At 38.0% G+C, this 24,672-nt stretch overlaps 1 protein-coding gene across 1 annotated transcript in view; it reads right to left on the bottom strand.

The window, feature by feature from the left end:
- The window catches only part of LOC126210307 (basic proline-rich protein-like), a 94,143-nt gene that overhangs the window by 11,956 nt on the left and 57,515 nt on the right, over nt 1-24,672 (bottom strand). Inside the window, exon 5 of the mRNA XM_049939503.1 lies at nt 18,254-18,385. Within this exon, the coding sequence (XP_049795460.1) occupies nt 18,254-18,385 (132 nt within the window). The remainder of the gene's footprint in view (nt 1-18,253; nt 18,386-24,672) is intronic.

Below are 24,672 nucleotides of genomic sequence, written 5' to 3' on the forward strand. Positions count from 1 at the left end.
ATTGTATTTGTATCAGAGTTTTGAATTTACTGCCATCCAGGAAAGTTCTCATATTCACATTATTCTTGGAACCGAGCTGCCTGAGGCCTGACATAGAAAGCTCTGATATATTAAGTGAGTCACTGAATGAAAGAGAGGTTAGATGGCATAGGAGGGGGAGTGTTTATTGCAGTTGACAAAAATATTGTCTCTATTGAAGTTGATTGTGACACTGAATTCAGGTGAATGCGTGTCACAGGTATGAGTGAAACCATGTGAACTGCTGGATGCTTTTACTGTCCACACGATTCAACTGTGACAGCTATCGAATCGTCCGAAGGAAGTCTGCAACCAGCAGCACGCCACCATAGCATCTGTGGTTACTAAAGTTAATAAATCACTCAAGAAGGCTAGGAGTGTGTTTCTGATAGAAACAGCAGATGTATCATTGCCAGCATCTCATTTACACAATGAATTGAAATGACTTCGTTCCATTATGAGGGACACACAGGAATCATTGCCTAAGTTTAAACAAATTTTAAATTGCGGTATGGAGAAGGATGTGCCTAGTAAGTGGATTAAGGACAGAAAAGCCCCATCGTGGTATAACATCAAAATTCAAAAAATGCTGAGGAAGCAAAAGCTATTGCAGTCTCAGTTCAAAAGAGAATGTACAAATCACAACTGGCAACGGTTAGTAGGGACTCGTGTGTCTCTGAAAAGATATATGCGCAAAGCATACAACTGATACAGTCCTGCCTTTGCAACGAATCTGGCCAAGAACCTAAAAACATTCAGGACCTATGTTAAATCGTTAAGCAGGTCCAAGGCTTCCATACAGTCACTAGTCAACCTGCCTAGAGAGGCAGCTGAAGATACCAAAATGAAAGCCGAAGTTTCAAATTTCATGTTTAAGGAACTGTTCACATTGGAAAATCTTACAAACATAGCATTGTTTGACTGACTCCCTTATGGGTGGCACAGGAATAAGCATCCTTGGCATACAGAAACAACTGAAAGAGCAGAAAACAAGTGAGTTGCCAGATCCGGACGGAATCCCAATTCGGTTTTACAATAAGCACTCTGCGCATTGGCCCCTTACTTAGCTTCCATTTATGATGAACCTCTTGCCCAGTGCAAAATCCCAAGCAACTGTATATAAGAAGAGTAAAAGAATGGACCTGGAAAATTCTCCATGAAGAGGTTTGCAACAGCTGGAGCCAACAGGCTACCCATTGAGGATATTGCCACAGATACTGCAACATTGAAGCCTAAGTGTTTTTTTCGATACGTTGACGACACGTTCGTCATTTGGCTACACGGACGTGAGAAACTAGACGAGTTTTTGGAGCACCTAAATGGCATCAGTTCACCATGGAGGTGGAAAAAGATAATCCACCGCACTTCCTCAACGTCCCTGTCCACCGTAAACGAAATGGGTCCTTGGCCACAGCGTCTACAGAAAACCCACAAACACAGACCTGTACCTGCACGCCACCAGCCATCATCCAGCACAGAAGCGCACAGTATTACAAACATTGGTGCATCGTGCAAGAGTAATATCAGACGACGATAACCTGCCCCATGAACTGAGCCACCTACGCAAGGTTTTCAGGAATAACGGCTACAGTGCCCATCAATCAAAAGAAGTGATTTCTGAGAAATATCAGAATAACACCACCGACGAAGAGCAGGAAAGGAAACTTGCTTTGCTGCCATTCTGTGGCTCTGTGTCAGTCAAGATAAGCCGCCTGTTGAAAAGACACAAGATCAAATCAATCTTCAGGCCTCCAATGAAAATCCGTCAATTACTGAGACCAGTTAAAGATTCAATAGGTCTCAGAACACCTGGAGTCTACAAAATACCTTGTGAGTGTGGCCAGAAGTACATCAGACAAACAGTGTGCACTGTGGAACAATGCAGGAAAGAACACGAGAGGTATTATCGCCTACGCTATCCAGAGAAATCTGCGTTAGCTGAGCATGTGTTAGAAAATGGTTACCACATAAAATTTGACGATACCTCTGTTGTGGCTCGCACTAACAGCTTCAGGGACAGTTTAATAAAGGAAGCTATTGAAATAAAAATTACCGCAAACACCCTGAATAGAGACACTGGCTTGCAGCTCAGCACTGCATGTGATCCAGCGATTGTGCAGTTGAAGAGGGCACATCGAACACCGACTCAAAATACGCCCATATATGGCAATGTCACGGGCAGCAGTGACGTCACAGCCATCGGCTAGAGTATATAAGGGCACACCAACAGCCCACTGGCAGTCATACCACTTGACAATGGCCAAGGAGTGCTTGGCCGAAAGCTCGTGTAGTTTTAAGCAACTGACGCAATTGGAAACCTGAGAACATTTAATTCAATGTTATCACTGCGAGACTCTGCATTCTTTCATCTTGCCCTTTTTTCACAATACACCATGAACTATGAATGAAGGACAACAGGGAGATTCCACATTTCTAGATTTACAAAAATGCTTCGCCCTGTGCCCGAACTGTTAACGAAGGCACAAACATGTGAAACAGGTTCACAGATATGTGAGTGGTTCAGAGACTTCTTAAATAATAAAATCCAGTATGTTGTTCTTGACGGTGAGTGTTCGTAAGAGTAGGGTATCATCAGGAGTGCCCCAGGTATGTGTGATTTCCTATGTACATAAATGATCAGGTAGAAAGGGTGAGCAGCAATCTGCAGTTGTTTGTTAATGAAGCTGTGGTGCACGAGAAGGTGTCAAAGTTGAGTGACTGTAGGATGATACTAGAGGACTCAGACAAAATTTCTAGTTGGTATGATGAATGGCAGCTTATTCTATATGTGAAAAACTGTAAGTTAATGCAGATAAGTACAAAAAACAAACCCATAACGGTTAAGTACAACATTAGTAGTGTCCAGCTTGACCGAGTCACATTGCAAAGTGATATAAAATGGAATGAGCATGTGAGGATTGTGGTAGAGAAGGCAAATGGTCGACTTCAGTTTATTGGTGAAATTTTGGGAAAGTGTGGTTTACCTGGGCAGGAGCCCGCACACAGGACATTAATGCGAACTATTCTTGAGTAATGTTCAAGTGATGGATCTGCACAAGGTTTGATTAAAGGAACAGATCATAGCAATTCAGAGGCAGCCTGCTACATTTGTTATTGGTAGGTTCGAACAACATGCAAGTATTATGGAGAAGCTTTGAGATTTCAAATGGGAATACCTGGAGGGAAAGTGACATCCTTTTTGAGGAACACTATTGAGAAAATTCTGAGAACCGCAATTTGAAGCTGACTGCAGAAAGATTCTACTGCCTTCGATATAAATTTCGCCTAAGGACAGTGAACAAAAGATACAAGAAATTAGGGCTTATTTGGAGGTATATCGACACTCATTTTTATCTCGGTCTATCTGCGAGTGGAACAGGAAAGCGAATGAATAGTAGTGGTACAGGATACCCTCTGCCATGCACCATACGTTTGCAAGGTGGCGTCATACCCCTGTTGCTAAATTTGATTGACATTGACAATTACTTAACCATCCCATGTCCCCTGGCCATGATGGATCAACAGAGGTTTTGTATTTAAATTGCTCATGCTGAGATAGATACAGAAGGACTAGTTGTGGGCCATATATGCAGCGCAGTGTGGTTCGAACTGAAGTTTTCGTCTGCATGTCAGTAACCATGTTGACAGCTAAATCAACTAAAATCTCGTGTGCTCTGTCAATGATAGGTGAGGTGCCAATTTGTACAGAAAAGTGAAAAAAAAATGGTATTATTGTGTTGGTTGCTATTTTTATCTGCGCACACTGTGCCATAATCAGGAGGCATCACTTCAAAAGGTTCAAGAAAGCACCCATTCTCAAGACCCAAACCTCTGTCTCTCAGAATCATGGTGTGGGGAACTATCGAATGTGACAAGAGGATTGATTTGGTAGTGATCAAGGGGAAGCCGAACACTCAACAGTATGTGGCAAGAATATTTAGCTCTACTGAAATACCCTTCAAACCCTTGGTGGGGACATTCTAGCAGGATAATGTGAAACCACATCACTTCAGTTCACACTGCAAATGCCTTGACGATTGTACATATCCTTGAATGTCCCTTGATTTGCCACCCACAGAGAATGTTTGGGAAGCAATGTTAAAACATATTCTTTCACACCAGCCTCCAGGCAGAATTCTTCATGGACTGACATCATACGTTTCAGGAACATTTGGAGGCTGTTTGCTGCCAACACACACATGGGAGTATTTGTCCCTGTAGGAGCCATGCCTCATGCTGATATTAATGGACAGACACCATTTCCAAATGGAATAAAAGCTTAACCACATTAGTACCCATTACGTGATAAGCATCTCCATGAAGTTTACTGATGCTTCACAGTGTAACACTTGCCATTTCCTTCAGCATATTTCAAACTTGGGCAAGAACATACTGAAAGTCAGTGATTACTTGTTGTGTGTGCGCACTCCTCCTCTCATCACCCATACATTATGTTAATTCTCACACTGTCATTTTTAATATGCCTCCTCATCACTTTCTATGAACCTATCTTGACATACCGAATCCTACTTTAGATTTTCTCATTTGTCTCCACTGCCAACTTTTATTTCACATTGTAGACTATCAACTGTCATCTGTGTAGTTATTTAACTAACACAATTTATCTTTTTTGTAACAGATCCCAGTACTCTCCACTTCTAACACAGATCACTTTCTATTTCCTCATATTGTACCATCTTCTCTGGATAATGTCTTTCCTCAGAGAAATAACAAAGCGCTCACTGTAAGAAAACTATTGATGAGGGGACTGAATCAAAATATGTCAAATGCCATCATCTAATATTGGTGCTGTGTTTATTGCTTTTATATCCACAAAAACAGGAGTGATAAGGGGTGTTAATGATCACTGAAATGTTACCTGTAATTGAATTTCAAATCAGTTCATTTATTGACTGTTAGCACAGTGTTGGCGACTAACTGGAATTCTTGAAAATAAAAGAGCAATCAATACTGATCAGTACCAACTGATTGTTATCGATTTAACTGCTCCTATCAACCATTTCACCAAGAGCCTTCTTAGAGTGTGCATAATGCAATAATGACCATAAGACTAATGTAACTCTTTCGAACTTGACACCATACACAAAACTTGAATCTATATACATAACATCTGGACTGAAGTACAACTAAGAAGTCAAAGAATTGAAAAGGTGTCAGTTTATGGCAACTGAGTGCTATCTTCCATTGCAATTATAAAATTAACAAAAATACTAATGCCCCTAAATAAGTTGGAAGAAATCATTTAGGCTAATATATGACGTCCAAAAACAGTCAGTGAAAACATATGTTTAGGGAAAAGAAACAGCAGTAGGAAAGAAAAAGGGGGGATGGGGGGGGGGGGGGGGGGTGGCGGTGTAATACATGTTACACATTTCCCATATAATACACAGAAATCAGATTGATCCATTGTTCATTGTGTACCACGCCCTGCACTTCGGCTCCACAGCATTTAGCAAATGCATCTCAAATGTGGTCACTAGTAATTTATTGGCTCAGCAGTAATTTGCTAGCTGCATGCTGTGACATGTCCACTTCTTACACTGACATTCCTGGTTTCTAAATACCATGTGAAATTAAAACTATTCTGGGTATCAAATTTAGCTGTTACTCTTCTCTTGCTTTTAACTATCATAACACTTCCTTCATAGACTACTGCTGCTAACCCTAGAATAACATCCTTTAGTCATTCTTTTATAACAGTGTGACAAACAATGTCTAATACATTACTATTCCTCTGAGCCGCATCAAATACACCTTATTCCCATTCAGTTAACAAATGTTACTGGCATTCTGATTTTTTGAGATACAAATATCCAAATATCCCTGTACATCTAGGCACATTTAACATTCCAGATACCTTCCAAGTTTAGCATATGTGCTTTTCCCATATTTTCCCCAAGTCCCTAGGTTCCTTAAAATAGACATGTACGTTTTTAAAGATACAAGTTTTTGCTAAGCACAACCCACTGTTCAACAGAGTGGACTGTTTGGTGCTTCCATTTGCTGGAGCTTGTGCATACTACATGAACAGCTGAGCTTCCATCTTAAAATTTCCTTGGAAGGCAAAAATGGCTGATGAGAGTGTATGGGTTATTAGCAAATAATGTTTTATACCCAAATAACTGGAAAATATTAGCTTCTAAGAAGGCATAATTAATTTACTAACAAATTAATACAGTTTTTCACAGCTTGTCTTTGAGAGAAGTAGATGTCCATTTTAATGGACACTGGAATTCACTGCTAAAAAGAAACAAATCTTCACATAACCCAAAACTCATCAAACCGCCTAACACCAGAGTGTGTGAAATATTGTAAAGCATTGCAATTCTGATTAGATGCCTGTTTAAAATACGCTATATGTTTTACTATGAAAGATGCCCTTACAGATGAATCACTAGTAGATTTGTTGGTGAACGGAGGATGTTCTGACCTGAGCGCTATTGCAATCATGAGGAAGATGACCCTATAGATTGCAGTCATTAGCAGCAAGCAGTTGTGGATGAAATACATCAAGAGCCAAAACATGCAGACAATTCATCAAGTGATGATAGTGCTGAAGAAGAAGAAGAAGAAGAAGAAGAAGAAAATGATGCCAATGATAATGATGCTAAAAGTATAGGTGATGGGATTCCGAATGGAAACATAGGCAATGATAGGAGGAAATTTTTGAAAAAATGTGAGAATATGTTCTTAGAAGTAAACCCCCCCTTTATTTTAAGTAGAATGAGATTTAAAGAAATTGTTGATGGTATACAGTGACCAGCCACAAATTGTTTCTAGGTTACTTTATTCAAAAAATACCATTACCAATTTCATATTTTTCAAAATTCATTATCAGATAGTTTTTTTCTTTCATGTTTAGTTTTTTTTCTTTAATGCTTTTATCAAAACAAATTACACATGGGTTTCCTGTGAGTTTCCCTAGGAGAAACAATAATTCACAATTACAAACGTGTAACCAAAATAGTTGCACTACAGATTTGTGCCGGAATACAACTTACATGAAATTTCCATCTGGCGCATTTATTTTTGCAGTTTTCTTAAATTGAAATACACTCTCAAGAATGTTTTTTTACAGTCACAAATGTTGCAGTGCTTTTTAAACCACTTTCATTTGGCCACAAAATGAATTTTCAATGTGCACAACATGTTTTGATTTGCAACATATCAAACAAAATACACAGTTTACAAAGTAGAGGAGTGTCAAAGATGCTGCAATGCAATGATACCTAGATACTCCATTATTTTTGGGGAAAGGCAGCCTACATTACTATTATGTTAGGTTGAAAAAGTACTTTACTTTAAATCTAGCGCATTAAATCCAAACAGAAATGATAAATATGTGGGATTTTGTGAATTATATCATATTTTCAATATGTCTGCTTGTGTCTGTATATGTGTGGATGGATATGTGTGTGTGTGCGCGAGTGTATACCCATCCTTTTTTCCCCCTAAGGTAAGTCTTTCCGCTCCCGGGATTGGAATGACTCCTTACCCTCTCCCTTAAAACCCACATCATTTCGTCTTTCCCTCTCCTTCCCTCTTTCCTGATGAGGCAACAGTTTGTTGCGAAAGCTTGAATTCTGTGTGTATGTTTGTGTGTCTGTCGACCTGCCAGCACTTTCATTTGGTAAGTCACATCATCTTTGTTTTTAGATATATTTTATATAATGATAGAGATACAAATGTGGGCAAGAAGGGAATGAAAACTGTATGTACTATTTGAACATTGATGATGATAGTACATTACAATTTATTAGTATTTAGTGCCATAAAGAATACTGACTATTGTAGGAACATGCAATATTATAAGATCAGGTACTTTATCTCCAAATAAGTGTACAAATATTATTTATATTGGCGTACAGAAAGTACTTTCTGGAAGTTTTTCAGGAAAGGAGTGTTAGCCAATTCATTCTGCTCATTAATGACATTATCAGGGGAAGTGTTTTTGTGTGTATTTATTTCTATTTCCCTCCAACTTATCCGTAATGACTCCTTTTTCTGTTAAATATAATATTTTCTTGTTGCTTTCAGTGTTTTTTTACTGAATGGTTTTCTTCTGCAATGTGAGCTGCAACTGTAAATTTGTTCAAGTTCCCAAGCCTTAAGGCATCAAAGTGTCATTCTGCCTCTTTGACTAATGTAGAATTTTGGGCATGAAACATATTGGAGCTCATATATTCTAATTTATTGTAGGGAGGCCTTGGAAAGATTTACGTCATTTTTTGTTGTAGTTTACTATTAGTAGAGAAGCTGATATTAGTATTTTTCTTTTTAGATAAGTTTGCAATTTGTTATGATATTGGGCCTATGTATGGGATAACTGTATATTTATGTTTGACTTCTGCAGGAAGCTGATGTCTTTTGGATTGAATACTGTGTAAACTGTTGTTCTGTGGTGCTGTGGCGTTTGTTTTTATTTTGTTGTGGAGTTTTTCTATTATGATACGATTATAGCCATTACTATACACAACTGTTTCAATTACAGTGATTTTATCTGTGTGATTCAAAGGTACCTTTTACATTCAGTGTACCATGGCCCTGAAATATGACATTTCTTGTTGGCTGGGATGACATAAGCAGTTGTCGATGCTGACATCTGTGGTGGTGGGTTTCCTGTAGATGATAAACTGATGTTTATGGTTAATGCTAGAGATTTTAAGATCAAGAAAATTTTTGCTCTTATTTGCTTCATGCTCAACAGTGAACTTAATATTTTTATGCCTTTTACTGAGGTCTGTTGCCAGTGCATAAATTTCACTGTGCTATCAAAAAACAGGATTGTATCATCAACTTATCTTTTGCACTATAATACTTTCTTTGCGATTTATCGATTAGCTGAGAAATATTTCTGTTTCCAGAATGAGATTTTCACTCTGCAGCGGAGTGTGGGCTGATATGAAACTTCCTGGCAGATTAAAACTGGGTGCTGGACCGAGACTCGAACTCAGGACCTTTGCCTTTCACATGCCAGTGGTAGAGCACTTGCCCGTGAAAGGCAAAGGTCCCGAGTTTGAGTCTCGGTCCGGCACACCATTTTAATCTGCCAGGAAGTTTAATATTTCTGTTCTTTGTGGTTGATGTAAATGTCAGCTATTATACCAACTAAGCTGCTTCCCACTGTCAAGCCATCATGTTGTTAGTAAAACTTGTTGTTGAAGCTACGAAAATTGTGCTTCAGGATGAGTGAGAGTATTTCTATGAATTCATAGGTCTCTGCAGTACTAACTTTCTTATACCTAAGCAGATTTTTTTCTTATATTGTTAACAGTCTCTTTAACAGGAATGTTTGTGTACAGATTGACTATGTCAAGTGATGCGAATTTAGCTGTGGGTGGGATGCGGATGTCTTCAACAGAGGCTATGAGCACACGGGTGTTGTGTATGGTAGTGCTATTTTCAATGTACAATATTTGGCAATGAGGTCTTCCAGCTTACGGCTTAAAAAATATGCAGGTCTGCTACTTTAGTTAACTACAGGGAGAATAGGACAGCTTTCTTTATGATCTTTGGCTGTGCACATACTTCTAGTGCTGAGGATTCATTGTTATACAGCTACACATTTCATATGTATTCGGTGAAAAGTTACTGTTACTTAGAAGCTTACAAAGTTTGGTTTGTAATTTCCTTGTGGAGTCAGACTTTATTTCAGTAATGTTGTTGCTATGGAAAAATTGTGTTTTCTCTATGTATCCTTTTTATGTAATATGAAAAATCAATAAATGCAACCCACATTGCAGAAGAAAACCATATAGTAACTAAACACTGAAAGTAACATGAAAATATTGCATTTAACAGAAATATGTTAGAGAAAATAGAAATACACACACACAAAAACACTTTCTCTGATAATATCCTAAATGAGCAGACTGAATTGGCCAACACTAATTTCCTGAAAAACTTCCAGAAACTACTTTCTATGCTCCAATATAAACACTTACCTGCAGATCACATAACTAATCATATTGTATATTCCTACAATAGTCAATATTATTTATGGCACTAAATACTAATAAATTTTAATGTATTATAATCATCAATGTTCAAATATAACATAAGGATTTCACATGCTTCTTGACCACATCTGTATCTCTTATGTTACAAACAGTAAGACTGTAGTGCTGTAATCAAAAAAAAGAATGTATTTATCATTTCTGTCTGCATTTAATGCACTCAATTTAATTTAAAACACTTTTTCGATGTAACATAACAGTAACTTATGCTTCATTTCCTAAAAAAATATGCCTTATCTTGGTATCATTGGATTGCAGCATCTTTGACCCTCGTGTACTTTGTAAACCATGTATTTGGTTTCATATGTTGTAAATCAAAACATGTTGTGCACATTGAAAACTCATTTTGTGACTGAACAAAAGTGGTTAACAATGCAGTCCATTGTTTCTGACTGTGAAAATACCAACATCCTTGAGAATGCATTTCACTGAAAGAAAACTGCAAAAACAAATGTGCCAGGTGGGCACTGCATCTCAGTTGCATTCAATTACAAATCTGCAGTGCAATCATTTTGATTAGACATTTGTGACTGAATAACTGTTCACCCTAGAGCAGCTCGCAAGAAACCAATGTATAGTTTGTTTTGGTGGGGGGGGGGGGGGGGGGGGGGGGGGGAACGTTCTGATGAGTTGTAAAAATTTAAAACCAGTAACGGTAGTTTTTCAGTAAAGCAACCTAAAATCATTTTGTGGCTGGTTGCTGTACATCATCAACTATTTATTTCATGTAACAGTCACGGTCTCCAATCATGTCTTTGACAAAATTGCAGAAATAGATTTGTTTATTGGGCATTAATGGCAGCTTTTGCTATAATAGGTTTTTTGATATCATGTTTGCTGGCACCAGTATCCCTTCTCCTGCAGTGAAAGGATACATTCCATGTATGGGACATGTGGGTAGAATGGGATTATTTTTCACAATATTTTATTGCTGATGATGGAAGGAAAAGACTTAATTTACTAACATGAGCTAAGCTGAAATTACTGGCAAGTCACTGCAATTGACTGTGAATGAAATGTATGTGTTTTTAAGAGTCATCAAACTAATGTATTGTCTTTAATTCTCAAGAATAACAACGTACTTGAAAAAAATCAGCACAGATGGCAGCTATAGCCAACCAGTTTATACAAAATAGATATTTTGCTATCTAAAGTAATGAAAAAGTAGTCAATGACCACAACACCTCAGAAGAAGAGGAAAACAAACTTTGGAAATTTAGATCCTTAATGGACAGAGTGAAAGAAGGATGTATAAAACTACCACAAGAAACCACTTTGGCCATTGGAAAACAGATTATTTTGTTTACAGGTGTCTGCACTGTTAAGCAGTTTGCTCAAGGCAAGCCCAATCATTAGGGATTAAATAAATTTGTTTTGGCTTCTCCTGTAGGATTTGTTATGGATTTGTAGGTGTACCTGGGAAAAGAACATTTTGTTGTTCTCCAGATGACAATAATCTGGGTGTTCGAGTGTCCGCAGCACTTAAGCAATTTGAAACAGTGACTTATCTTCTTTTATAAGTATTTTATTTTATTGTCTACTGGAAACCCTAGAAGGAAAGGGCATTGCATGTTCAGAAACAATTATGAAATTTTGAGCACCACCAGAAACACACCTCACAGCAGATAAAATTTTAAGCAAAATGCCCAGGGGGCTCTTCAGTCTGTATGGCAAGACAATGTACTATGTGTGATAAAATGGTACGACCTGAAGTCCATTCTGCTTGCATCTACAAAACTAAGTGTACAGCCTGAGAATAAAAAGTTAAAAATAAAATAAATAATTTAATTTAGATTCAGGTGACAAGAAATTACTTGTGTCTCAATACAATTTCAACATGGGAGGCATAAACCTTGCCGACAACATGATCAGCTATTACAGGGACAACGCTCAAACAAAAGGGTGGACTGTAAGAAATATTTTTCATTCTCTTGATTAGTAATTGCAAACATCTTTGTACAATATATGGTGAACACGATTAAACTAAATGACCCTGAAAAGAATATTCTGCAGTTCATGGCTTGCAAGATAACTTTGGCAAAGGAATTCGTAGAAAAAGATTATGATACTTTCCTTGACACATATAACAGAGACAATGATAAATGAAAATGGAAGAGAAGTAATGACGATTGTACACCACCAAAGAGGAGGAAAAACAATCTTCCAGTCACAATGAGGGGGGGGGGGGGGGGGGAGTGTTCGTTGTGAGGACAGTGGTTGCAGAAAAATAAAAAAAATGTGTCAAACTTGTGAACCATATTTTTCTCTCTGCATACTGCATAAAAACTGTTTTTCAGAGGTGCATGAGAGACTATTTTGGGAAAGAGTTAATGATCTGTAGTGTTGTGTTTAGTGTAACATTTTTTGATATATTTTTCTTAAGCTTAAATTATAAATGTTATATTTCCTTTACATTTTATTACTAATGACTTTCATACTATGCAGGTAACAACTTACATTTACACAACAAAACAAAAATAAGTTAAAGATCTTAATAAAATATACAATCAATTCATTTTGGAAGAAATATAAGCAAGCTTACTCATCACTGTATGTCAAGGAAGAACTCTTTTTAAGTCCAGCAATATCTATCTATTCAAACCTAATGTCCACCACTTTAATCCTCCTCGTACCACTGGGCCCTACAAGCACACTGCAAATGCACATATCCTTGTTTTCAAAAATGTTGTTGTTGTTGTTGTTGTTGTGGTCTTCAGTCCTGAGACTGGTTTGATGCAGCTCTCCATGCTACTCTATCCTGTGCAAGCTTCTTCACCTCTCAGTACCTACTGCAACCTACATCCTTCTGAATCTGCTTAGTGTATTGATCTCTTGGTCTCCCTCTACGATTTTTACCCTCCACGCTGCCCTCCAATGCTAAATTTGTGATCCCTTGATGCCTCAAAACATGTCCTACCAACCGATCCCTTCTTCTAGTCAAGTTGTGCCACAAACTTCTCTTCTCCCCAATCCTATTCAATACCTCCTCATTAGTTACGTGATCTACCCACCTTATCTTCAGCATTCTTCTGTAGCACCACATTTCGAAAGCTTCTATTCTCTTCTTGTCCATACTAGTTATCGTCCATGTTTCACTTCCATACATGGCTACACTCCATACAAATACTTTCAGAAACGACTTCCTGACACTTAAATCTATACTCGATGTTAACAAATTTCTCTTCTTCAGAAACGATTTCCTTGCCATTGGCAGTCTACATTGTATATCCTCTCTACTTCGACCATCATCAGTTATTTTACTCCCTAAATAGCAAAACTCCTTTACTACTTTAAGTGTCTCATTTCCTAATCTAATTCCCTCAGCATCACCCGATTTAATTTGACTACATTCCATTATCCTCGTTTTGCTTTTGTTGATGTTCATCTTCTATCCTCCTTTCAAGACACTGTCCATTCCGTTCAACTGCTATTATTTTCAAAATGTATTATTTTCTCACTCTGAGTCCACTGTATCCAAAGATGATTTGTTCATTTTCATATTTACAACACATTAAAATTTATACATAATTTTTGCACTGAGTACCACTGGGGTCAATATGACCCCATATACACACTGGAAATATGTATGTCCCTTGTTTTCAAAGTTACTATTTTCAAAATATGCACAATGGAGATACATATCTCTTGTTTTCAGAGCACCTATTTTCGAAATATATGACTTTCTCCCTGTAACTCAGTTGTATCCAATAATGTTTTCTTCAGTTTTATATTTACAACATACTGTATTAAAATTTATTCATTGTTTATCACACTGAATACCACTGGGGATTTTTTTTTTATTCTTGAATGTAACATTTATGAAAATACAATGATAACTGTTGCATTAAACAGTTGTAATGTATATTATTATGTTAGATCATTAAAATACTGCCAATACATCCAGTGTAAATTACAATGGAACTCAGTGAAACAAAAAAATCTTGGCAGTACAACAGTTAATATGTCGTTTGTAATGATCTAACACAGTTCTGAGAATTTCATTATTAATATGTTGGTAAAATAGCTCTGCTCCTCAAGAGATTAAGTTCTCATGTAATGCTACTTCATTATTTTCATTCAATCATTAATTCATTCACACAAACTCTGATCTGAAAATTCCACCATCAACTGAGTCTTCCTTCTGACATTTGGACTAAGTGAAGTTATACATTAATAGGTGGAAGCAAACTTTCCTGGCTAAACCACAAACAAGTATGACTAGTGCTAATCTACTAAAACTGGTTATAATGAGAATTACTTCTAAATTACTTTATAGGCTCCCCATAAAATGTGAACCCTGGCAAGGTGAGGGTGGCTTATGTGCTTCAATGATACAAAAGCCATACTGTAGATACATCCACAACAGAAGGGTATCTGTGGAGGGGCCAGACTAACTCGTGGTTCCTATAAGCCTTCACAGTAGCCGCAGGGGTAACAGACTGGACAATCGACTGATTTGGCTTTGCAAAATTACCTAATATGGCCTCGATGTGCTTGCGCAGCAAAGGGCTGAAAGCAGGGGAACTACACGTCTCCCTCCCCGAAGGCATGCAGTTCTAAAGCATGGCTTAATAGTGATGGCATCCAGACACTCAGATCAAATATTCTGGAGGTAAAACAGTCATTCATTTGGATCCCTGGAAGGGGACTACTTATGAGGATATTGTCATGAGGAAAAACAAAACTGGGGTCCTGTAAGTATGTACGTTAGATAATTTAAATGGGGAAGTCAGATATAGTGGCAATTAGCAAAGTGTGGTGGCAAGAAGAACAAGACTTTTAGTCAGGTGAGTAGTACAGGATCAAATAGAGGTAATGTGGGAGTGGGTCTAATAATAAATGATAAACTGCAGATGTGGGTAAAATGAAGCGAACACCCACCACAGTAAACCACGTAGTCTACTTGGCAGATGATGAAGAGTTTGAAAGCTGGAAGATGAAATAAAGGAAATTACTCAGACAGTTCAGAGACACGAAAATTTAATTGTGATGGGTGACTGGAGTTCATCAATAGGAGGAGATATACGGGGAAAAGGAATGAAAGAGGAAGCTACATGGTAGAATCATTGCTCTTTATCTGGAAAACCAGTATCAAGTGAAGTCACCGGCGAGCAGTCAGTAGTATAGTGGAGATAGTAATGAATGCTGTCAGATGAAGTACACGACTGACAGAGTGGTCGAGAAGCGGCAGTATTTATGCCAGCCGCAAGGGACACTACTGGCTGGTGTATTCACATTGCGGGACGGTGGCACACTCACTAGACGTGTGCAGCGCCACGGTGACAGTGTCCTCTATCAGCCATCAAGATCCATTTGTTCCAGCAGACATTCAACTTCCGTGTGGCCCGATACCAGTTATGTATATTAGGTTTTATGGAAAGGAAACAACTTGTGGACAATATTAGTATAACAGAAGAGTAAAAAGGTGACGACGAAATAAGAGATACAATATGGTGTGAAGAATTTGACAGAGCACTGAAAGACCTGTCAAAACACGATCCCTGGAGTAGATGGCATTTGGTCAGAAATATCGAGATCCTTGGGAGAGCCAGCCATGACAAAACTTTCTCACAAAGTGTCCAAGTTTTGGGTATGCAAGCAAAATGGATTTCTGGTCATAACACTTTATCACACACAATACATTGTCTTGCCTTACAGACTCATCAGAGATCCCCTGTGCATCCTGCTTAAAATTTTATCTGCTGTGAGATGTACTTCCAGTGGTGCTCAAGATTTCATAATTGTTCCTGAACCTGCAATGCCTTTTCTTGCTAGAATTTCCAGTAGAGATTGTGAAGTAAAATATCTATCAAAGACGATAATGCCAAAAGTTTTGGGAACTTTTTTAAAGGTGCTGTGGAAGGTAGAATGACACAGCAAGTACCCCACTTTTCAGTCAGAGACTTTTAAATAAACAGGAACATATTCACATTTCTGTGCTCTGATAGGAGCATTTTTCCGCTGGCTAATATATATTTTACGTGAAATGATAATTAAATGGATACCCTAGCTGCAAACAGGCGTTGATGTACTTCATTGGGGACATGTTGAAAATGTGTGTCCCCAATGAAGTACATCAACGCCTGTTTGCAGCTAGGGTGTCCATTTAATTATCATTTCATTTCTAGCAAAGCTGCATGGTCATCCACGGTAACTGTTCTTTCGGGAACAGACACTACCGTCATATATAGTTATATATTTTACGTGTTTGGAACCATTTTCTGGAATTGTGTACCCTTGCATGGTAACGTAATGTGGACAAAAAGAAATGCTAAAAATTAGATGGGCAGATCTGTTAGACATTGAAGATGTACAGATTCAAACGGGGGGAAGAAAGACAGTTTTGGCTAAATCTGACAAAGACAGGACAGGTTGACAAGACACATGATGCAACAAAGAATTGCTGATTTGGTAATGGGAGACTGTAGGAGGAGTAAAAATTGCAGAGGGACACCAAGGTACAAATAAAGTAAGCAGGTTCGAATGGATGTAGGTTGCAGCAGTTACATGGAGATGAAAAGGCTATTGTGGAGAGCTGTCTCAAACCCACCTATAAACCGAAGAAACAACAAACTTGTATATTATGACATAAAAATACCTACGCTGCTCAGGAGCGGTTTTTATCCAATCCTTCAAAGGAAACTCTTATGTCACATACAAAGAACAGTAACAGCTGTCAGTATACTGACGAAGTGAAAAATCTATGTAATGCGAATAAATGTTAGGGATGTAAATTCTCTGTGACTCTTAAGTTCATTATTTTGATAAATTTTATGAAGAATGACTGGTGAGGCACTGTTCTACTTCATTTTTGAAAATCTGAGGATTTTCAATTTCTTGCCTGATGTCCACTGGTAAAAATCTATTAAATTTTTGCACCAGAGTATAAAACTACAGTATGTGTAGTCTGTAGGGAAATTATTGTTACTTCTAATACAGTGGTTGTAAACTGCAGCTAATTTCATCCTCAATTCACTCTTATTATTAGTCATTGGAGTACGTGCATTGCCAAATCGGTTCTACTAGTACACTGCTTGACAACTGCTAAGAAACAGAGACTTTGTTGGGCAGAAATAATCACAGGCACTGATGAAGGACATGAAACACAGTGCACAAGTAATTGAGATGGAGTGATACATTTATATAGATTTCACCACATGAGAAAATGTGATAATAGTCATGCATAATGTTCCTGTTTGATCCAGAAACGACTCAATATAAAGGGACTCTCAGTTAGGAATATGCCCTCCTTGAGGAGTGATTCCCATTTTGCATCTGATATTCATTCTAGTTACCAAACTGTTGAGGAGTCGTTGGGAGGGGGGGTATTGTCCCACTCCTCTCTCAAGGCAATTTTCAGTTCTTGTACAGTTTAGGGAGGGGGTGGTCGCTGAGGAACATGTCTGCCAATAGCATCCCAGGCATGATCTATAGTGTTCAGGTCCAAGCAGTAAACAGGTTATTCCGTAAATTCCATATCTTCACTTTCTAGTGTTTCCGGCACCTCACTAATCCCGTGTGGGCGGGCACTGTCAGGACCTACTGCACTCCTGAACAGACGTGACCATAATCATTTGCCATGGTAAAGTGGCAGTCATTGGTGAACATCACTCTGGACCACTGTTGCTGAACCCACCCAACATGCTTCCTACACTAATGAACTATCTCTTGACAATGCTGTGGTTGAAATGGGGTGCATTTAAGAGGTTTCCCAGAACACAACCCAATGAGATGTCTGTTCCTTGGTGTCACTAGGGTTGCATATATCGGTTCTCTTGCAGTATGGTGATCCATCTACGATCACCAGTTTGCTTTCACATAGCATTTCCACCTTCAGTGGCCTTTTCTAATCACGAGATGACACTTTTAGGCATACCAATTACTTTGGCTACAATAGTGATATCTGACCAGCTTCGAGCCATCCAACTGATAGTCCATGATTGCAAGCTCTCAAAGGATGTCTTGCAGGCTTGGTGTTGTATCAGATGGAATATTGCCCTAATTGGATCCACTACAACCTTCATTAAATACCACACCGCATGAATTGCCAAATGCATACAAGACATTCATGCACAGGCTTCAATGTAGTTTTCATTTTACTATCATTGGTCGCATGTTCCATAGCAATTGCAAGTTGTTCCCTAGCAAGTATCAGCTGTTCCCTACCAGTGTCAAGCAGTGTATGTAGGCGCACAGACCTGTCTCCGTTCTGGGCGTGGCCGCTTGGCATCTGGTTCGCCACAGTCCGGTGTCCTTTTTGTCAGCTTCTGAACTTTCAGAACATGCTTTCTCGATGAATAATGTTGCTTCGCTTGAAATGGGGACCCAAACTGAAATAGAAAATACAACTGCTTCATTGTGTGCTTCCAATCAACTCCAATAGCAATGTTGTGTGTAAAATTACTAAAGGCAGAATTAATTCACTGGAAACAGTGAGTCTACAAAGTTATTCCAAATCGTATCATTAAGGCTGAAACATTGAGTCTATTGAATCTGGAAAACATTTTTTTAAATATGAAACATTTTGAAAACTGAGAATACAATAATGTGGAATTGATTATAAAACATCACTTTTATTACATGTGAATAATGACACGTGATCTCTGGCATAATTCACACCACAAATTATTTGTAAGACATTGCGTGCAAAAACTATCATAACAGTTCTATAAAAGGTCACAAAACAAAAATGAGGAAACTACATGGACATCAATTTACTACATAACACTCCCAATGAAAAAAAGCATGTCACTCTAGTTCCTAAAACAGCAAGAGTTACAAAATAAGCAACACTGATTCCAAAAAGAGATATCATGTTCAGATGCAGTACCCATAGTGAAATAAGCACTTGAAGTAAAGTGATTCAGCATCATGTATTATCTTCAACTTATTTGAGAGATAAAAGTTTCCAACATATGAAATACTGGATATTTAGTTTCTTAATTGAGGAATTAAGTGTTATTACATCCTATATAAAAAGCAGGAAAAATAATAATTCAACAAAATATTCTTCATGACAAGTTAAATTTATAAACTATGGTACTCTCATTCATGAAACAATGAAGACTGAAGACAGTCCTTCACAAATATTCTTAAATATATGTCTTAGAATTAGAAATGTAACCATCAGTGTATTCCACATAACAAATGTTAATCATTTTTATGGAGAGGTAGAAACTTCAGAATAATAAGCTTATGTATGCTGACAAATATGCACCTCAAAAATTTATCAGTAAGAGTTAAACAAATTTGATATAGTTCTTGCTAGAAATTTTAGTCATGTGTAATTATTTACCTAAGAAAGTTTACTGTTAGGAAATTTAAAAGGAAATAAGCAAGGAAAGTTAGTAGCTACCATTCCCAGTAACAAAACAACCATACAAACATTAAGAAATGTCTACCATCTTCTCTGCACAATCACCTCTCTCTTATTATTTAATTATCCACAAAATCCTCTGAACATTCTGTACCTTATTTTCGCTACTGAAGCTTAGTTCATTACAAATGCAATGAAGCAAAGTTGTGACTGTAAGAGCAAGAAAGGAAATCATCCAGATCCACCTGTTCTGGATTCTTCCCAGATTGTAACTTCCTTGCTCTACACCTCAATCGAGAAAAACCTATAAATAATGTAGAGAATTGTCAGTCATAACTCCATTAATAAATAAGTTTGCTTCATGCTGCATGAATCAAGAGCACTGTTGCCATACAAGCAGTGTCAGTGACAAGCATCTACAGTTTTTGGTAATATTTCTTTCTTTCATACACTACATGGACAAGTGTCACAGTAAAGACATCATTTTGAATGAGCAATTGTATGAATGGTCTTTTATTACCACCAGTTTCAATCTACATTGATCATCTTCATAATACTTTAACTATTATACATCTGTGATGTACTGTCAAGCAGTCTTGGCATGCAAGATGAGTATTTGTATATTCTCATTCCATTCACTCCAAGTGGGCATCTAACAATGTGTATGGTTGTATTCAAGAACAGTCAACAATACAGAGGTTTGCCTGCAGATCGTGGTCTCTCCTTTTCAGCAGATTTATTACTTTAATGTCTTTTTCATTACCATGTAATGTTTATTTCGGTCTTTAACAGAGGAACACATGAAATCTTAGCTATAATGTGTATGGAACCACGAAACGGAATGGTTGTGGTAAGTTCCTATGGGACCAAACTGCTGAGGTCATTGCTCCCTGGGCTTACACACTACTTAATCTAACTTAAACTAGCTGAAGCTAAGGACAACACACACACACACACACACACACACACACACACACAAGGGAGGACTCGAGCCTCCAATGGGGCGAGCCACGCGAACTGTGGCAACATGCCTCAGACCGCGTGGCAGAACCGTAAAATTACATGATACACATTTAATTTGTCATCATTAAAGTAAATACATATACATATGTATTCTGTAAATATTGTAATATTATTTTCTTCATATGCTCATTACTTTTTTATTCATGCACAAACGTATATTCTGATGCCACAGAGATAATCAATGTGTGTCAAAACAAGTTACAATAAAAGATCAATCATAGAGTTTCGTGTTCAAAATAACTTTCCAAAAAATACTTAAAAGCTGTTTCTCAATGCCTCTTGAAAATGTTAACAAATGACAATGTAACAATAGCATGCAGTTACAGCCATGGGCTGAGGAACAGGATTCTAACTGGCAGTTACATAAAAGATGAATGTTACTGATGAGAGAACCTACATTTCACTCTCTCACATGCCTCCTTGGCAGTTCATTCATTCATTCACAAATTGTCTTCTGTAAATCCCATCATGAATGTGAGTCTGCACGAGTGTGGATCCAGTCAAATTGTATATTAAAAGGCAAAAGCAGCCACTGCAGGCTACTTCTAGATATGAGTTATTATGACTAGTGTTTTTTTTTACTCTCAATGATAATTATTAAGGTTAGGAATGTAAGTTGTAAGGGGTATTACTATCAATAGCGGTATGACAGTCACATGCACCACTGCTTCTCTGGAACATACGGTGTTGAGCATGCCTTTTTGCGCAGAAGGCATTCTCCTGGAGGTTTCTTTTGATCAACAATGCCAGAGACCATTCAAGCACCTCCCACGTGAGGTGATGGCTGGTATTGAGGTTTCATGTGGAACAATTGTATGCCAGTTGAGTTGCAGCAAAAAATATGAAGTTTGTAGATGATGATAAAATATAATTTTGGAAATTCTCTATCAAATGGAAGGCAAACTGATTAAACAGTTTATTTGCAGAGGTTGTGTGTAATTACACATGCAATCAGTCAACAAATTAGTATTGTCATTCTAAGTCAGTATTGTTTGTTGGGGCTACATTATTAATTCAAGAAGTGTTAAGGCTATGGTGAACAGTTACAGTGTGATAGTTTAAAATGAAAAAACAATACAGGAATGACAAACTTCAGTATGAAAGTGGATCTAAGTTCAACTGTTAATCTGAGCATATATGTACTTATCTGTTGTTAGGAAGTGTCTTACTTTTGTACTCAATAAACAAAGTAAACAGTATGAACTATTGTGCTTTCAAAATCAACCCTTTTATTTACAGCGAACAACTGATGACTTTAATATACGTAAAGAAAAGAGACTCATTTTCATTTTCGACAACACGGTCAGGTTTCGTACTAAGTATGTTGTCTCTGTTAACCATGTCAAACTATCACAAAGAAAACCATTTAAATTGAGGAGGAGGAGGAGGATATTAGTGTTTAACGTCCCGTCGACAACGAGGTCATTAGAGACGGAGCGCAAGCTCGGATGAGGGAAGGATGGGGAAGGAAATCGGCCGTGCCCTTTCAAAGGAACCATCCCGGCATTTGCCTGAAGCGATTTAGGGAAATCACGGAAAACCTAAATCAGGATGGCCGGAGACGGGATTGAACCGTCGTCCTCCCGAATGCGAGTCCAGTGTGCTAACCACTGCGCCACCTCGCTCGGTTTTAAATTGAGAATCAGTGCAATGTAGTTGGGAGGTTACAAACATTTAGGAAGGACAGCTAAATTAAAGTGGCTGTGAATGGATCACAGAGGGATTTATAGAAGTCAAGGTGTTACACTTGCAATCTGAACTCTACTTCCCTTCATTATAAGAGGTGCACTTATTTATTTTGCATGAGCCATAATTAACTTAATTTTGTGTTCTTGGTCTTGAAATACCTGATATATCATGGAACTGTGGCAGAGCGTTAAACAAACAGAGGGAACAAATGTATCACTTTCATTCCCCATGTTCAACAAATATCAAATGCACCACATTGTACAGGGTGATTCAACAAGAATACCACAACTTTAAAAATGTGTATTTAATGAAAGAAACATAATATAACCTTCTGTTATACATCATTACAAAGAGTATTTAAAAAGGTTTTTTTTTTTTCACTCAAAAACAAGTTCAGAGATGTTCAATATGGCCCCCTCCAGACACTCGAGCAATATCAACCCGATACTCCAACTCGTTCCACACTCTCTGTAGCATATCAGGCGTAACAGTTTGCATAGCTGCTGTTATTTCTCGTTTCAAATTATCAATGGTGGCTGGGAGAGGTGGCCGAAACACCATATCCTTAACATACCCCCATAAGAAAAAATCGCAGGGGGTAAGATCAGGGCTTCTTGGAGGCCAGTGATGAAGTGCTCTGTCACGGGCTGCCTGGCGGCCGATCCATCGCCTCAGGTAGTTGACGTTCAGGTAGTTACGGACAGATAAGTGCCAATGTGGTGGCGCTCCATCCTGCTGAAATATGAATTGTTGTGCTTCTTGTTCGAGCTGAGGGAACAGCCAATTCTCTAACATCTCCAGATACTGTAGTCCAGTTACAGTAGCACCTTCGAATTAAAAGGGACCAAAAACTTTATTGGCTGAAATGGCACAGAAAACGTTCACCTTAGGCGAGTCACGTTCTTACTGAGTTGTTTCCCGCGGATTCTCAGTGCCCCATATACAGACATTGTGACGGTTGACTTTCCTGTTAGTGTGGAAAGTTGCTTCATCACTAAACACAATCTTTGAAACGAAAGATTCATCTGTTTCCATTTGAGCAAGGATAAAATCACAGAAATCGATTCTTTTAATCTTATCAGCTGCAGACAGTGCTTGAACCAATTTCAGACGATAAGGTTTCATAACTAACCTTTTTCGTAGGACTCTCCATACAGCTGATTGTGGAATTTGCAGCTCTCTGCTAGCTCTGCGAGTCGATTTTCCTGGGCTGCGAACAAATGCTTGCTGGATGCGTGCTACATTTTCATCACTCATTCTCGGCCGTCCAGAACTTTTCCCTTTGCACAAACACCCATTCTCTGTAAACTGTTTATACCAACGTTTAATACACCACCTATCAGGAGGTTTAACACCATACTTCGTTCGAAATGCATGCTGAACAACTGTCGTCGATTCACTTCTGCCATACTCAATAACACAGAAAGCTTTCTGTTGAGCGGTCGCCATCTTAGCATCAACTGACGCTGACGCCTAGTCAACAGCGCCTCAAGCGAACAAATGTACAACTAAATGAAACTTTATAGCTTCCTTAATTCGCCGACAGATAGTGCTTAGCTCTGCCTTTTGTCATTGCAGAGTTTTGAATTCCTAAAGTTGTGGTATTCTTTTTGAATCACCCTGTATTATACACTTATATGTTTTGTGACAAGTTTTTTATTACTAAGAAATAAATATTTGTTTCAGATTTTTTTGTTTTTCCTTATTCTACATATGTGAAGATCATTTCACTTAAAGTGTATCTAATCTAATCCAATCCAACCCTTGTCTTCTGTACTTGTTTCTGGCCTGAATATTAAATGCCTCAATACTGGTTTCCAGAAAAAGGGTACTGTATCCAGAAAGTTAACAAGTTAAACAAAAATGCATGTGTACAGTGGGACTTCAAATATGGAAGTGGTGCAGGGGCTCATGCTAAAAATACAATTCAATTCTCCTTCATAAATGAACAAGCAAAAACTGCCTTTTCCTACAATTACGATACAAATATTGTATTGCGTCAAGTATGTGTGTATACTTTTATCAGAGCACTGAAATACATGATTAATTTAGTCACACTGTTAACTCACTATTGGATACAGAAGTATGTTGAACATTTCATTTAAGATATGCATAGACTTTTTTCCAAATACAGAATACAAAATGTTAATACAGTGTAGATCGTGCAATCCCATTATTTATGTTGTTTTAACTCTTTTAAACATAAAAAAGGTCAACAGTCAGAGAGCAGACATAGCAATTCCTTTACTCAATATTCTGCATTGTCCTTAAATTTCTTTTTCTGGTTATTCTGATACTCAGTTGCATAATGCTCTTACAATAATTCATATTCATAAACTGTAGCTACTTTTTCACCTCTGTTCATCCTCAGCACACAGCTGAATTACACTGAAGAATCAAAGAAACTGGTACACCCGTCTAGTACTGTGTAGTGCCCCCATGAGCATGCAGAAGTGCCGCAACATGACGTCCGTAAATCTGTAAGAGTATGAGGGGGTGGAGATCTCTTCTGGACAGCACATTGCAAGACATCCCAGATATGCTCAATAATGTTAACGTATCAGGAATTTGGTAGCCAGCAGAGGTGTT

Source organism: Schistocerca nitens, chromosome 10, assembly GCF_023898315.1.
Source record: "Schistocerca nitens isolate TAMUIC-IGC-003100 chromosome 10, iqSchNite1.1, whole genome shotgun sequence".
NCBI classification, from domain to species: domain Eukaryota; kingdom Metazoa; phylum Arthropoda; class Insecta; order Orthoptera; family Acrididae; genus Schistocerca; species Schistocerca nitens.